This window comes from Myotis brandtii, unplaced genomic scaffold (genome assembly GCF_000412655.1).
Source record: "Myotis brandtii unplaced genomic scaffold, ASM41265v1 scaffold535, whole genome shotgun sequence".
In the NCBI taxonomy this organism is placed as follows: Eukaryota; Metazoa; Chordata; class Mammalia; order Chiroptera; family Vespertilionidae; genus Myotis; species Myotis brandtii.
The window spans coordinates 3,351,866-3,366,188 of NW_005369964.1; the positions used below are offsets into that span (position 1 = coordinate 3,351,866).

At 57.6% G+C, this 14,323-nt stretch overlaps 1 protein-coding gene across 1 annotated transcript in view; it reads left to right on the plus strand.

Moving 5' to 3' along the window:
• BCL11B (B-cell CLL/lymphoma 11B (zinc finger protein)) overlaps positions 1–14,323 on the plus strand; it is a 92,572-nt gene that overhangs the window by 76,276 nt on the left and 1,973 nt on the right. The window contains exon 4 of the mRNA XM_005877899.1: positions 14,207–14,318. Within this exon, the coding sequence (XP_005877961.1) occupies positions 14,207–14,318 (112 nt within the window). The remainder of the gene's footprint in view (positions 1–14,206; positions 14,319–14,323) is intronic.

The following is a 14,323-nucleotide window of genomic DNA, read 5'->3' on the forward strand; positions in this document are numbered from 1 at the left end:
CGAACGCAGCAGAAATTGTGTTTTTATCTCTCTGACTTCAGGAAGGATATTTGGGTTTTCGTCTCCTGCAGCTGCTGTTGCAAGACTCACATCTGAGCAGCGGAATCTAGGGCAGCCCCTGCCCTCCCTGCCTTGGGGGCCTAGCCCAGTCGGGAGGGAGGTGTTTTGGGGGTGGCCATGGAGGGGGCGCGGCCACAGCTCCTGCTCCTGCTCCTGAGCCTGCGCAGGCTGGCGTCCCCCTCTTAAGGCTCAGCTCCCCAGGAGGCCCGGCTGCACAGCTCCGGGCAACTCTGGAATGCAGATGATTGCTATAGTGATGAGATTGACTGGGATTCCACAGTTCGTTTATTTGCCAAAAGTAAATGATGTCAGCCCCCCACCCCCACCCCGCCCCCTGCTTCCCCGTCTCTCAGTTTCTCTCCACCCTCCATCTCCACCCCTTCTCCCTCTCTTCCTTACCCCCAATTTTGAACATTTCTCTTGCAGTCTGTTCTGCAGGTTCAAGCTGAAGTGCACACAAGGGAGCCCAGTACCGTGAAACCCCAGCACTCAGCTTTGGGGCCGGGTAGTTCATTGTCACATGCTGCCTAACGGCACCCTGCCTCTACCCTCAAGGTGCCAGCAGCACCCCCTCCCAGGGTGGCATCAGAACCGTCTTAGCACATGGCCCCAAGTCCTCAGGGGAGAACCGCTGGTCTAGCCTTTTATTCCTCCCAAACTGACAACCAGTAAAAGGCCTGGAGAGCAGTCATATTAGCCTCTATGTTTAGGTTGACAAATAACCAATAATAACAGGGTGGATCAAAGGACTTGGAAATTGAGAATGAATCCCCAGTGTTGAATTTTGCCCCCCAAAGTGTATTTTAAGAAGAAGTCCCAGGACCCTTCTGGTTTGAGGGTTGACCAGGTGTGGCCATTGGCGGGTGGGGCGGGGGGAGGTGGCCTGTCTGACTCAAAATGGCCAGGCAGGGTTGTGGCCAGAGTTCACCCCTTCCAATAATCAGGAAGTTTTCCTTGAAAACATTTCCTGTGCTGAGCTTATAAGACAAATCTCTTAGAATTAGGTAACTGATGATATTGGTCAATGGACAATTTTGAGGAATTTGCCAGTATTCTGGGCAACATATGTTAGGACTTCATTGCCTTTCCTTCCTTCCCTCCCTCCCTCCCTCCCTGAGATAATTCTGCAAGTGGTAACTGGCTTGATAACATATCTTTTACTTGCCTCCTCTCCTCTCCCCTCTCCTCTCCTCTCTCTCAACCAACCTCCCTCCCTCCCTTCCTCCCTTCCTTCCTCTCTCCTGTCCTCCCTCTCTTTCTCTTCTCTTCCCGTGGAGGATTTTTACCGTGTGAGGAATGAGGCCTCGCCTGCTCCCAGGCAAGCGCCTCGTTTTGATGACATACGCGGTAACCATTCGCTAGAATCCTATTCTGTGGCTTTACGCGTTGACTCATTACTGGCGCACCCGACAGGGTCAGGTGCCAGGTGCCATTTCATCCATCAGCAAACCCATCTTTGGAGAAATCCAGAATTGGGTGGTCAGCGGGTTTCGTGCTGGGCTTTCTTGGAACGCCGCGTGGCCAAGTATGCGCGTGACAGCGTGAGAGTGACTTCCTGGGCTCAGCCAAAACCCGTGCTTCCGCCGGCGCCTCTCCGCCAGCTGGCGGGCCCAGCCAGCCTGGAGGTGCTGTGGCCATTCGGAACTCACAGGACTCCCCTCCCGGGCGCCTGGGCTTCGGGGCCTCCGCCTCCCTGGTGCAGATCCTGCGGTCAGTTTGGGCTGCAGCCCCCAGCCCCCAGCCCCCATCCTCCTGGAGCGGTCCCCTCCTCTTTTGTTACGGGCACAGCCTCCTGCCCCTTGGCGTCGCTGCTGCCTTCATCTGCCTTCTGGGGGTGGGGTGGGCAGTGCCATGAGAGCCAGCTGGCGCAGTCCCTGTGGGCCACGGGCATGAGCCGCTGGGCCACCCAGCCGCCCTGCTGGGCTCACGGGTTTTGGAGGGGGGACCATGTAGTGAGCACGGTGTGATTCTCTCCCCACCACCTGGTGTGTGTGTGCATGTGTGCCAGCACATGCGTGCACACGCGCGCACACCCCCCTGCATTTTTGTGTGAACCTGGGCGGGGGTGGGGGTGCTAGGTTTCTGTTTCCTGTAACCTCCCGTGGCTGTCGGTACATCTCCGGATGCTCCGATTTTCTAACACCCGGCCGCTTGGCCGCGGCGCCGCGAGTGCCGCAGGTTTTTTCATATGGAAATGTGAAATAATGGGGTGATTAAATAGAGCTGTATATTAAAGTACATCTGACATTAGAATTACCATAATGTGCTGTAGCCTTAGGCTGAGTACTTTATTTGCCATCTGCGTAGGCCCCAAATCCCCCGGGGAGGCGCTAAAATATTCTGAATAAACTCAGCTCGAGTCCTTATTGAGAGTAAAATACCATTTGTGGCACGTCGTATTGATTCGTCTTAATTGTGGTGCAGAAAAGAACATTCACTCGCTGATGACTTTTGTGCTTGGTGACAAGCTGGCTGGAGTTACTCGAACGCTGCAGTTGGTTAACCTGGGCGGGCCAGGCGGGCACCTCGGCTCTGAGCGGGAGATGTGCCACCGTGGGCACAGCTGGGGCTTGCTGCCAGCCCCCTGCCCTCCTGGGGGGTGCCCATTGGGGGCACAGGAGATTGGTGCTGTGCCCTCGAGGGGCCGTGGCCTGTGTCTGTGCCCCTGGTTGGAGAGATGTGCTATGCAATTTTAAGAAAACAAAACTGAAAAACGAAAAGAAAAAAAAAATCCCTCTCACCCTGGCAAACCCAGGCTCGGCTGGTTCCTGGCTCGTGGGGGGAGGGACCCGGCCGGGAACGGTCCCTGTAGCCCTTTGGGGGAAGGCGCCTGCGACGCATTAAAGATAAATGAGTCATCGGCGGGAAAACACTGGGCCATCCACACGGCACTCCCCCATTCAGAAGGTCCAGTTTTTACCCCGTAATTGCCCATCATTATACACAATTTAAATATTCAAACATTCTCCACAAAGCTTGGGCCAGCATGTTTTTATTACAAATTCAGAACAAGGGAATAACCTTTAACTTCAGAGACAAATGAGACAAATTTACAAGTGCATGTCTGCTGTTTTCTTGTGTTTTATCAATCCCCGCGGACCGGAACACTTTGGCTGTAATGCCACTCAGAACAATATACATATATTACTACTTGTTTGTGGTGCGTCCGTAACGAGTCCCCTCTGCATTCGCGGACCTATAGCGCCGGGGCGGAGGCTCTTCGTAACGTCAATTATCTCCTCGGAGCTAAACGTACACTCCATTAACGCGAGATTTACTGCCCCTGCAATACTTCTTGGGGTGGAATGTGGAGATCTGTGTGGGTTTAAGGGAGGGAAGGGCGGAGGCCTGCCTGGGAAGGGAGTTGTGAACGATGGGGGGGGGGGGGGGGGGGGGGGGGGGGGGGGGGGGGGGGGGGGGGGGGGGGGGGCAGACTTCCTGTGTCCCCGGCAGGCGTGCGTGAGACCCGGAGGAGGTGAGCATGCATGTGCGCACGCACACCCTGCAGCCCTCTCCGGCCCTCTTGCCGGCTTATTCCTTAATTCACTCCGTTTCCCATTAAATGATAGCGAGGGTTGGCTCTGTGCTTCCTGTTCCCATTCTCTGCTGAATTCCTGCCCCCAGAGTCCCAGAATCTACCTTTCAGAAAACCCCATATTTGGGGGGGGTGTTGGGGTGAGGGGAACAGAACCCTCAAACACACTGGAAAAGGTAGGTCCTTCTCAGGGATGCCAGGCTCAAGGGACCCCAACGATGCATCCCTTGATAACAGGGAGGACGTATTATTTCCAGCAGATTCGAGTGCCTATGCAAAGGGGAAAACGCTATAAAGATGATCTAGAGCAGCGGTTCTCAACCTGTGGGTTGCGACCCCTTTGGCGGTCGAACGACCCTTTCACAGGAGTCGCCTAAGACCATCCTGCATATCAGGTATTTACATTACGATGCATCAAAGTAGCAACATTACAGTTATGAAGTAGCAACGAAAATAATTTTATGGTTGGGTCACCACACGAGGAACTGTATTTAAAGGGCCAGAAGGTTGAGAACCGCTGATCTAGAGTGGCAGTCGCCAACCTTTAGGGCCTCACGGACCACCGGCGATCCGCGGGCCACCCGTTAGCGGCCGCTGCTCCAAAGGTTTCCTTAAACCAGCGGCCGCCAACCTTTCGGGCCTCACGGACCACCAGTGCTCCGCAGACCACCGGCTGGTGGCCGCTGATCTAGAGAAACAGGCCTAGTTTTCCGAGAATGTCGTTCACGAGTTACCACAATTAAAGCCGCTCCGTGTGTCCTGCCCCTGGCTCCCCCATCTTAGTGGCAAACACGGCTGTTCTCACCCCGCCCCCCCGAAGTACCCCGCGGTCAGCGACGTTGCTTTGTTGCAGCCTGAACTGCACACCTGGTCTGACCACAGAACGGAGCAGTTGACAGCGAGCCTGGGGAAATCGGGGTGCTCGGCGCCTGCAGCTGCGGTTCCGTTTGCTTCTTGCCTGTGTCACTAAGAGGCTGGACCGCCCCATGCCTGAAGGTGGCTTCCTGGGGGTTAGGCTGAGAGGCCGGGCGGGATCATTGAACCACCGGGAGGTAGGAGCCTCCCTGGAGGGCAGTGATCCTCCTGGATTGGGTTTGAAGATCCCTCTGTGTTCCCGCCCTCCCCCACTCCACCCTCCCGTCTCATTTCTCTGAGCCTAATGGGCTCGCCATCTGGGAAGAGTGGATCTGGTCTGAAGCTAAGCTCTCCACGGCGTGCACCTCCATCTTCCCGCTGCACTGAGGTCTCCTTATACCGAGCAGTTGATGACTCAAGTCGTCTTGAGTGTGGGCTCGAAAATCTTCCTTCCCCCCCTTGTGCTAGAATTGACACAATGGAATTTGATCTGCTTCCAGCCGATCTTTGCCTGATTCCAGAGCCTCCTCAGGCTAAGCCCAAGCCCCTTTCAATTGCACCTCCGGTTCCTCCCGACTCCAGAATCCCACCCCAGGCCCTTCTCTGTGCGACAGACTCATTCCCCCTGAACTCCGTTTCGGGGTCTCCTCCTGGGAGGAATCCCTCTGACCCTCCGAGGCTGTTGGTCTCTCCTTCCTCTGGGTCCTGGACCACGTGGCACACCCTTTACCGGTGACTGTGGCCTGGGCTCTCACTAGCTGTATGTGGACACGTTAGCCCCTTGCCCTTGACCGCCGGCTCCATGGGGACGCTCATTTCGGCGTCCCTGCGCCCAGCACAGGGCCTGGCACTTCGTATGTTCGTTCGTGGAGTAAAGGTTGGAGGGAGGGAGGAACACACGTGTGAATGGGGCTGAGAAGGCCCTTTCACCTTTTTCTATGACGGTGCAGTGGTTTCTGGGGTACCAGCCAGGGTAATGTGACCGTGGCTGTGGCCCCGGGTCCCTCCTGGCATCTTAGGAGAAGTAGCAGGGCCCAGAGAGCAGGGCAGGTTCTTCACAGGCACGTTTAGCCCTGGGTTTGGATGTGCGCGTGGGGGAGCGAGGACAGCCCTGCGTGGGGCGCCCCGGGACGAGCAGGGGCCGCACCGGAGGGAAACGCGGGAGGGGAATTCTCGCAGGTGTGAGCCCCTCTGTTTGCATCTCCTGTTCCCCTCACCGCCTCCTCTTGCAGCAAACCGACTTGCAGTCTGTGGGCTCAGGCGCCTTCCATGTGCTCAAGCCGGGCCTTCCACCCGCCTCTCCTGCCTGGCAGGCAGGTGCCGTTGTCCCTGTGTCCGGCTCGACCTCACCGCACACAGGGCTTCCTGCCTGCCTCCCGCCCGGGCGCTCTGAACCCACTCCGCAGGGTCTGCTCTGCCGTAGGACCCTGTGGTCCACAGCTTAGCCCACCCTGATCCCGAACCTACCTGTGGCCTCCTGGAGGGTGGGTCACGCGGGGCCTCTGGCAGCTCGCACCCAGCACGTGGGGACTGGATGGGTGAGGAGTGAGTGAGTGAGTGAGTGCATGCATGAGAAAGGCATGTCCCTGGAGCACGCGGGGCACGGTCAGCTCTCCTCGGTCCACTCACTTCCAGGAACGCCTCTTTGGCTGGAGGCGGGATTCACGGGTGTTTTAGTGCACAGTTGGCCGTCGGGGGGGACGGTAGGGCTTTGGGTTGAGGCTTCGATGAAGTCTGAGGGCCCAATCCCCCGCCCGAGCTGACTCCAGGCATCTGAAGCACAAAGCTCTCCTCGGCCACACGGACACTGCGGGGTGAAGGGACTCCCCACAATGCTGAGGCTGAGCGAGGTTTCTTCACTGTGTGAGGCTGCTTCCCTCCCGGCCAAGGGACCCGTGGCGTTTCCTGCAAGCCTGCAGCTGCCATCGCTGGCCCCACTGGTGTTCACGGTGCAGCTGGAATGGCTGCTTCAGGCCCCTCCTCAGCGCCCCCTGTGGCAGACTTTGCCGTGGCAGTGGAGGGGCAGTCAGCAGCCAGGTGTGCGCCTGGACTCAGATCCCGGCCTGGGCTCAGACTGGGTGGCGTGACCTTGGGCCCCTCCCTTAACTGTGATGAGCCTTACTTCCACTTCCTCACAGAATTTGGATTCAAACCCATCTCCCAATGTCGCAGTGAGTGTCCACCTGAGATGCCCACACTGGCACGTGCAGGTTGGATGTGAGATGAACACACCAAAGTCAAGGGCAAAACTGACCATGCGTATGGTGATGCCTATCCGGCAGCATTCCCAGAATGCTGTGGGAGGAGTCGGGCTCTGCCTGGCCTGGGTCTAAGGAGATGTTTGGGGGGAGGGAAGGAAAGGCAGGTGTCCAGGCGTTGGAATGGCAGGTGCACGGATGTGTGAAGGTGCGCAGCCCCGAGGAGAGGGCTGGGAGGGGGAGTGGCCGGGGCAGGGGTGGGCAGCGAGTCTGGCTGTATCCCGAAGGCGGAGTGCCCGGGCTTCCTCTGGGGGTGCAGGTGCCGTTTGCTCTGTGATTCAGGCCCATCGCTGGCCTGCTCGCCCACTCTGCCCAGGGCAGCTGCCAGGTGGGCACTGGCGGTGGCCTGGTGTTCAGTCTGTCTGGAGTCGCCCGGGATCCTGGCATGCTCCGGTGGTGGGCATGCAGCCGGTGGAGAGCGTGGGTGTGCCGGGTGGGGCCTGTGCCTGGCGTGCCCGGGAAGTGGGGCCGTTCGTTGAGGGCTGAGCTGGAGCTGGCCTCGCCGGGAAGGCAGGCTGGAGCCGGGCCGGTTCACCCAGATCGGGCAGATGACCTTCTCCCGATGGCGAAGACTTCAGTGACACAGAGCCCGGGCAGCAGACAGGACACACCGCTCACACGGGCCACCGCTGGTTCTGAAGGACGGGCATGCTGGTGGCCCGCGTCACAGCAGCGGACGAGACCTGATCGATCCCTGTCCGCAGGGAGCTGGAATCCGGCCCAGATAGTCCGTTTTAATAAATAACCCAAGACCAATCATGTGGCCTTGAGCAACTTACTTATGGTCTCCGAGTGTCCTTTATTGCTGCTGTAAATGGTCACCGTGTGTCGAGTGATCCTGAGGACAGAGTCGGGTGATGCAGGTCAGAGGAGGCCCAGGGCAGGTCTGGACCCTCCGAATCCTGCCAAGCCCTGGCCTGCTTCCTCCCGGCGATTGGTAGTGTCTGCCATGGGCACGGGGGGAGGGGTGTGGGCTCTGCCAGCTGAGGCAGGCTCAGCGCTTCATCACCAGGGACAGTGTGTATTCGCCATGATAGTGCTACCCCCAGTGTCACCAGCACCAGCGCCCACCCAACAAAGGGCAGCTATTACGTGCCCATGAAATAATCAGCACGATTTCACCGAGGTATTGACATTCTAGCCGAAAGCAACACGTCTCCACGTGTTCGTTAGCACCTGGGCGGGAAGCAGAGGTCCCATACCAGGCACACGCAGCTGTGTCCTATGCCATCAGGTCCCTGGGCTCGGGGGACCCCAGGTCCCCACACTCTTCCTCTTGACCGGGCCATCAGGCTAAGTTACAGCATAACGCTCAGCTCAGAAGCACAGTGTCTGGTGGCCTCCGGCAGACCGTTTCCTCCTCCCACCCTCATCTTGCTCATCTGTGAAATGGTGCTGATGACAGTTCCGACCTCAGGGTTGTCGGGAGCCTCGTGTGAGGCTGATTGCACTTAGCCGTGGGCCGGCTTGCGGTGAGGATGTAATAATGGCTGATTGTTCCTGCTGTGACTGGGCGTCCCCAGTGCCACCTCTCCCTGTCAGGCCGCCTTTGATGGAACGCATTCAGAACAAGCAGCGATGGTCAGGGATTCCCTAGACGTTAGTGTTCAGAAATAACACGAATATGAAACTTACAAAGACCCCCTCCCCCCTCAGGGTCGCTGGTTGACATTTTCTTTCTGGGACCCGGAGAGGGGAGATGGTTTTAAACTTTCTGGGAAGGGGTCTCCACATCGAAGGGAGGATAGTGATGCCAATGGCTGCCATTTGGAACTGTGGAGACCAGCGATGTTCGCTGTCCTAGATTGGGTGGTGGGTCAGAGACCCAGGCCCTTTCTGTGGACAGTGGGCACCGTGGAGTCCAGGGAGGGGGAGGGGCCTGCCACAGGGCACCCGGGATCCAGCCTCCTGCTCCTGACCTGGCTGCCTGGCATCTCACGGCCCCTCCACCAGGTGCTGCGTGCATGGTGTGCCCTTCAGGCTCACTCGCTCTGTGAAAGGTCTCCCTCCCGCCCAGGGGCCGGGCCTGCGGGGGAACCGGATTGGGTCCCATCAAAGCACCGTCGATGCCCTTCACTGGGCGGACACACAGAACCTCTCTCCGCTGTTTTCACTGGGAAACAGGCCCTGACAAGTGTGAAGGGAGTGACCGTGCCTGGGTGGGGCTGTGCGCTGAGCAGCAGATGGAGCCTGGGGCCGGGAAGCCTCCCCCTGCTGGCTGGGGGCCTCTGCCATCCTGGGCTTCAGCACCGCCAGCAGGAACGCAGCCCTGGCCTGGCCTCCCCCGACACCATGCGAGCAGCAGGAAGCGGCTGTGCACGTGCCAGACCCGCTGTAAAACGCGGCGCACGCTGCAGAGGGCCCGGTTCTGATTTCGGCCTCCAGCTTTTGGAGGACAGGGCAGCCTGTGTCCCAGGCCCTGCAGGCAGGCTGCCCTTCCAACGGGGTGGCTTGGCCTCGGTGGGAGACGGGAAACTCGGCCCCTAGCGATGGCCTCTTCCACGAATAACTCCAGTAAAGGTGTGTGTTTTATTGCCGTCGTCCCTGATACCTTTATTGGTACTATTAGAGTCACTGGCATACTGACGAGGAAATTATTTAAATGCTCATTAAAACACACACCTTAACAGCCCTAGCCGGTTTTGCTCAGTGGATAGAACGTTGGCCTGTGGACTGAAGGGTCCCCGGTTTGATTCTGGTCAAGGGCACATACCTGGGTTGCAGGCTCGATCCCAGTGTGGGCGTGCAGGAGGCAGCCAATCAGTGATTCTCTCTCATCATTGATGTTTCTATATCCCTTTCCCTCTCCCTTCCTCTCTTGAAATCAATATAGAGAAAACTTGAATAGCAGAGGGAGAGTAGCATTTCTCTGCAGGAGTACAGTTGGGTGTCTGTTCCCAAGCATTACAATAAAAAATGATGTTTCCTCAACGTTTGCAAGTTTCGGCTTCCCTGGAGCCTCCCGTGCGTTAGGTGGGCTGCATTAGAATCCCTCCAGCGTTTTATTACTGCCAGAGCTATACCGACAGGCATCCCAGAAACACCCAGTGCTGGGTCCGAGATGGACAATAACCAACAAGCCCTGGCCAGTGTGTCCAGTGGTTAGAGCACTGGCCCGCGCACCGAAGGGAGGCAGCCAGTTGATGTGTGTCTCTCACATCTTTCTTTCTTTCTTCCTTCCTTCCTTCCTTCCTTTCTTTCTTTCTTTCTTTCTTTCTTTCTTTCTTTCTTTCTTCTTTCTCTCTCTCTCTCTCTCTCTCTCTCTCTCTCTCCTCCTTCCCCTTCTTCTCACCCTTACATTCTCCCTGAAAAGCAATGGAAAAAGATATCCTCAGGTTAGGATCAACAAAACAAAAAGAAAACACACGAATCATGCAAAGCCCCAAACCCGAACATCTGCATGGCAGCGGGGACTTCTGTAGGGTGTGTCCACGTACTGGGCCCTGCTTGGTTGCCCCCAGTGTGTTGTTCCCATTCTACTGATGAGGAAATCGAGGCTCGAGCGCTTAAGGACCTGGTTGACTTAACTGTGCTGGGAAGGTCAAGGCAGAGGTGTGAACCCACACTGCTAGCTCGTTGCTGAGAGATCACAGAGGGTTTTGAACTTGAGAAAAACACAGGGGGCTCCCTTTAGAGCCCGCGAAGCGAAGAAGACCCAGCGTGGACCTTAAGCCTGAGTTATCGCTCCCAGTGCAGCTGACAGTTCCAGGTCTGTAGGCCGAGCTCCACGCTGCTGTGTAAGTCACTTCAGAATAACCCAGGCGTCCGCCCGGCAGCTTGGAACCTCCGTAGCCCAGTGGGAAGTGGGTCCTGTCTGGGCCACCGGTGGGGTCCTCACCCGTGGAGGCTCCAGTTCACCTCCGGGCAGGTGGCCCTGAGCTCCAGGTCGGGTGCCAGCGAGGAAACCTCTGGTCCCCGAAGGGGAAGGGGCGGCCCTCTCACCGAGGGTCTGCTGCTGCGTTTGCGAAGGAGCCGTCCGGGACTGTGTGCGCCGCCAGGTTTCGGATAGAAAAATGCTCCGCGTGGCTCCCCAAGACTTTCTGACGTCCTTCAGTTCTGACGTGTGAGGCCCCCGGTGCTCAAGGCGATTCTGGGCGGGAGATCTCCGTGAGGTGGGAATGGAAATGAGCATTTTATTTAAAAAAGAGGGGGGAGAGGTGTCAGGGAGGGCCTGTGAGGGCCCCAGGGTTTTAAAGTCAGAAGCTGCCGGGTCCCGGGAAGGCCAGCGCCGGGGTGAGTGTTGCCAGGTGAGGGGGGAGTCCAGGGAGCTCAGCCGTTTCCGGGGGCAGGAAAAGAAAGGGCTCACCCCAGCGTGACGAGGGGCCCAGCAACCCGACTTGAGGGATGCGCCTGATGGTGAATTCCGGGCAGGTGACTTCCTCCCCAGGCCGCGCCCAGTTAGAGATTGACAGGCGCCTGCCCCTCTTTTTTTAAAAAACGAGAAGTGGAAACGTCTGAGCTGTTTGGGACGTGTGGCTACACGTTTCCCAGCAGCTGCCATCTTGAGTTGATTTTTAAAAAACGTTTTAATCGGCCATTTCGCCTGCAGAGCCTGCCTCGGAGTTCTGACTGGTCTTTGGCTAGCTATAGAATTTTCTAGAAAATGCGTGGCTGTCAGTGCAAGAAACAGGAGTGCTCTGGAGATACCCAAGGAAATGCAGATGATGGAAAGGGAGAGTGGGGGAAGGGAGGGGCCCCTGGTGCTGGGACTCGATGAATGGCCGAAGCCCAGGTGAAGGCATGGAGGCGCCCTTTAATTTGAAGCCCTACGACCTGTGGGGTGTGGCCCTTCATCTGTGCTATTAGCTGCTGTGTCAGAAAGAACTTTTATCGATCTGCTTCTTATTTCTTATTTATCCTGCTCCAGGAGAGGGTTTGAGGAAGACAATCTGCTTCTTATTTCTTACTTATTTATCCTGCTCCAGGAGAGGGTTTGAGGAAGACTCTATAAATATGGCCTCTGGCCTGCTCTCCCGTGCGTCTGCAGGAGGTAGCGAGTCCGTCTCCCACGGAGAGTAACTAATAAGCCAGGATGGGAGATGGTGCCTCCGAGGAAACGGCACTTCCTGTCTAGCTGAGTGGCATGCAGAAAGGGGGTGCTGGGGTGCTGTGAGGCCCTGCACCCCCACGTGCTGCCCGGGGCCTTGGGAAGGTCCCCCACCGCTTTCCAGGTGGGCACGATTCTCCTGGGGCCCCAGCGTGAGGAACTGAAGTCCCCAGACGCCCTGGAGAAAGGAAAGCGTCTCGCTCAGAGGTTCTCCTTGAGCTGTTTAGAAGCGAGGTGAAGCTGAACATCAGTTTCCCTTTTCTTTCCGGCCTTCCTCCCCAGCGGTCTCCTCGCCACCACGCGCGCAGACACGACAGAGGAGACCAGAGTGAAATGATCCCGTAGGACAGCAAACCCGCAAAGCTGGCCTCGCTTGCCGGAGGTGGGGCTCTGGCCCCGTCGGCTCTGTGGCCCGGCAGAGTTGACCCCCTGCGCCTTGGTCAGCCTGCTTTTCTGTGACATCGCACACCCTGCGTGGCTCTGTCGGCTCTGTGCCTGGCCCCGTCAGCTCTGTGGCCCGGCAGAGTCGACCCCCTGCGCCCTGGTCGGCCTGCTTTTCTGTGACATCGCACACCCTGCGTGGCTCGGGAGGCCCTGCCCCCTCGGGAGTCGTCAAGACTAACCTACCGGCGTGGAATTCACGGCATTCGGTCCGAGCCCCTTGGTTTTTCCTGCTGAGGGTGCAGCCCCCCAGAAATATAACTCATGGGTGGAAAACAAAAACGGAATCTCTGTACAGGATTTCAGAAGTCCTTCAATGGACCAGGGCAAGGCGGGGACTGGCTTCTTCCCTCTGCACCCCACTGTACCTCCCATCAACTTACTAACGTTGGTTATGGTCACCAGCATGGTTCCTCGGGTTTATCATTGTGAGGATCTCCCAGGTACAGGGGAGGTGGAGAAAGCAGAAGGGGTTCTTCCAGATTGTGGCTGTGATGTCGTGTTCCCCGTTCCTTCCGGCCAGCGAGCAGATCTGGTGGTGGAAGGCAGGGCCAGCCCGCGTCGTCCTGTGTGTGTGAAGCAGTAGGACAGGCGGCAGCCTCACCTGCAGGTTGAGGGGGGCAGCCACAGGACGGGCTCTGGACGGAACGTTCAGCTCCATGACTGCCCCAGTGACGGACAAGACTCCACCCTGGCTCAGTGCCATCAGGGTCTGTGACAGTTTGTACCCAGTGCTCCCCTTCTCCCCCCCAGAGCCAGTTTGTAGCAAACCCATGCGTGCCACCATTGATCCCTACTGCTGTGGTGGGCCTGGCATTCTTCCATTCGGTTAACTTTCTGGCAAAGGACTTCATGTAAGCCAATGGCCCCCTCCCCTTCTGGGGGGTCTGTGGAGGCCGACCCCACGCAGTGGTTATGGTTAGAGTGTGTGTGAGGCCACGGAGGGGCAGCTGTCACACAGTAGTAATCTTCATAGCATGCTAATTCCTTCTGCGCCTGCATGTCCACGTTGAAGTTTGATAGCGCTTTCTGCGCGGATGCTGATATATGAAACCCTAGAATTTCCTGGAGTTAAAATCCCAAACGAGGCAGCCATTTCTTTTAAAAAAGCCTTTGCAAGGTGATTCCGTCTGACTTGTGTTCTTAGAACTTCCTTGGAGCAAATATTGCCTCATCAGTGGTTCTCAAAGGGGTTGGGGGTTCAGTTTTGCCCCCCAGGGGACAGTTGGTAATGCCTGGAGAAATGTTTTATCTTAGTGACTGGGGGTGGGGGTGGGCAGGGGGGTGTAGAGGCCAGGGATGCTGCTGAACATCCTACAGTGCATAGGGCAGCCCCCACGACAAAGAATTATCGGGGTCTCAATGTCAGTCATGCCTTGGTTGACAACCTCCCCCTCCACCCCCCAGAGAGTTGCCGGTGTGGGCAGGGCACCCTTTATGCAGTCCACCTTTGATATCATCACCATTGTTGGAGTCAGGCATTCTCATAGACATCTCATCTAGCTTCTGAGCAGACGCCAACAAGGATACCTTTTCTTTAGGGGCGCAAACTGAGGCTGGGGTCTCAATGTCAGTCATGCCTTGGTTGACACCTCCCTCCCTCCCCCCCAGAGAGTTGCCAGTGTGGGCAGGGCACCCTTTATGCAGTCCACCCTTGACATCATCCCCACAGTTGGAGTCAGGCATTCTCACAAAATCTCATCTGGCTTCTGAGCCGACGCGAACAAGGATACCTTTTCTTTAGGGGCGCAAACTGAGGCCAATGGAATTGGCTTAGCTGAGGTCCGGTGGCCGGTCTGGGCATTGCCAGGCCGCCTGCCCACACACACAACGGGCTTCTTCAGCCCCCAGCCAGCTGGGGACGGACACCTAGGGCCTGGCCTAAGGGTCGCCCCACTGCGGGCCTGGGCTTTGCAGAAAGCGCTTCCAGGTCCGTGGCCCCGCGGCAGGCTCGCCCCGCGCCGCTTCTCACGCTCTCTTCTCTGCCTTTCTGTCCGTGTGTCTCCCCAGGTAAAGATGAGCCTTCCAGCTACATTTGCACAACATGCAAGCAGCCCTTCACCAGCGCGTGGTTCCTGCTGCAGCACGCGCAGAACACGCACGGCTTCCGCATCTACCTGGAGCCCG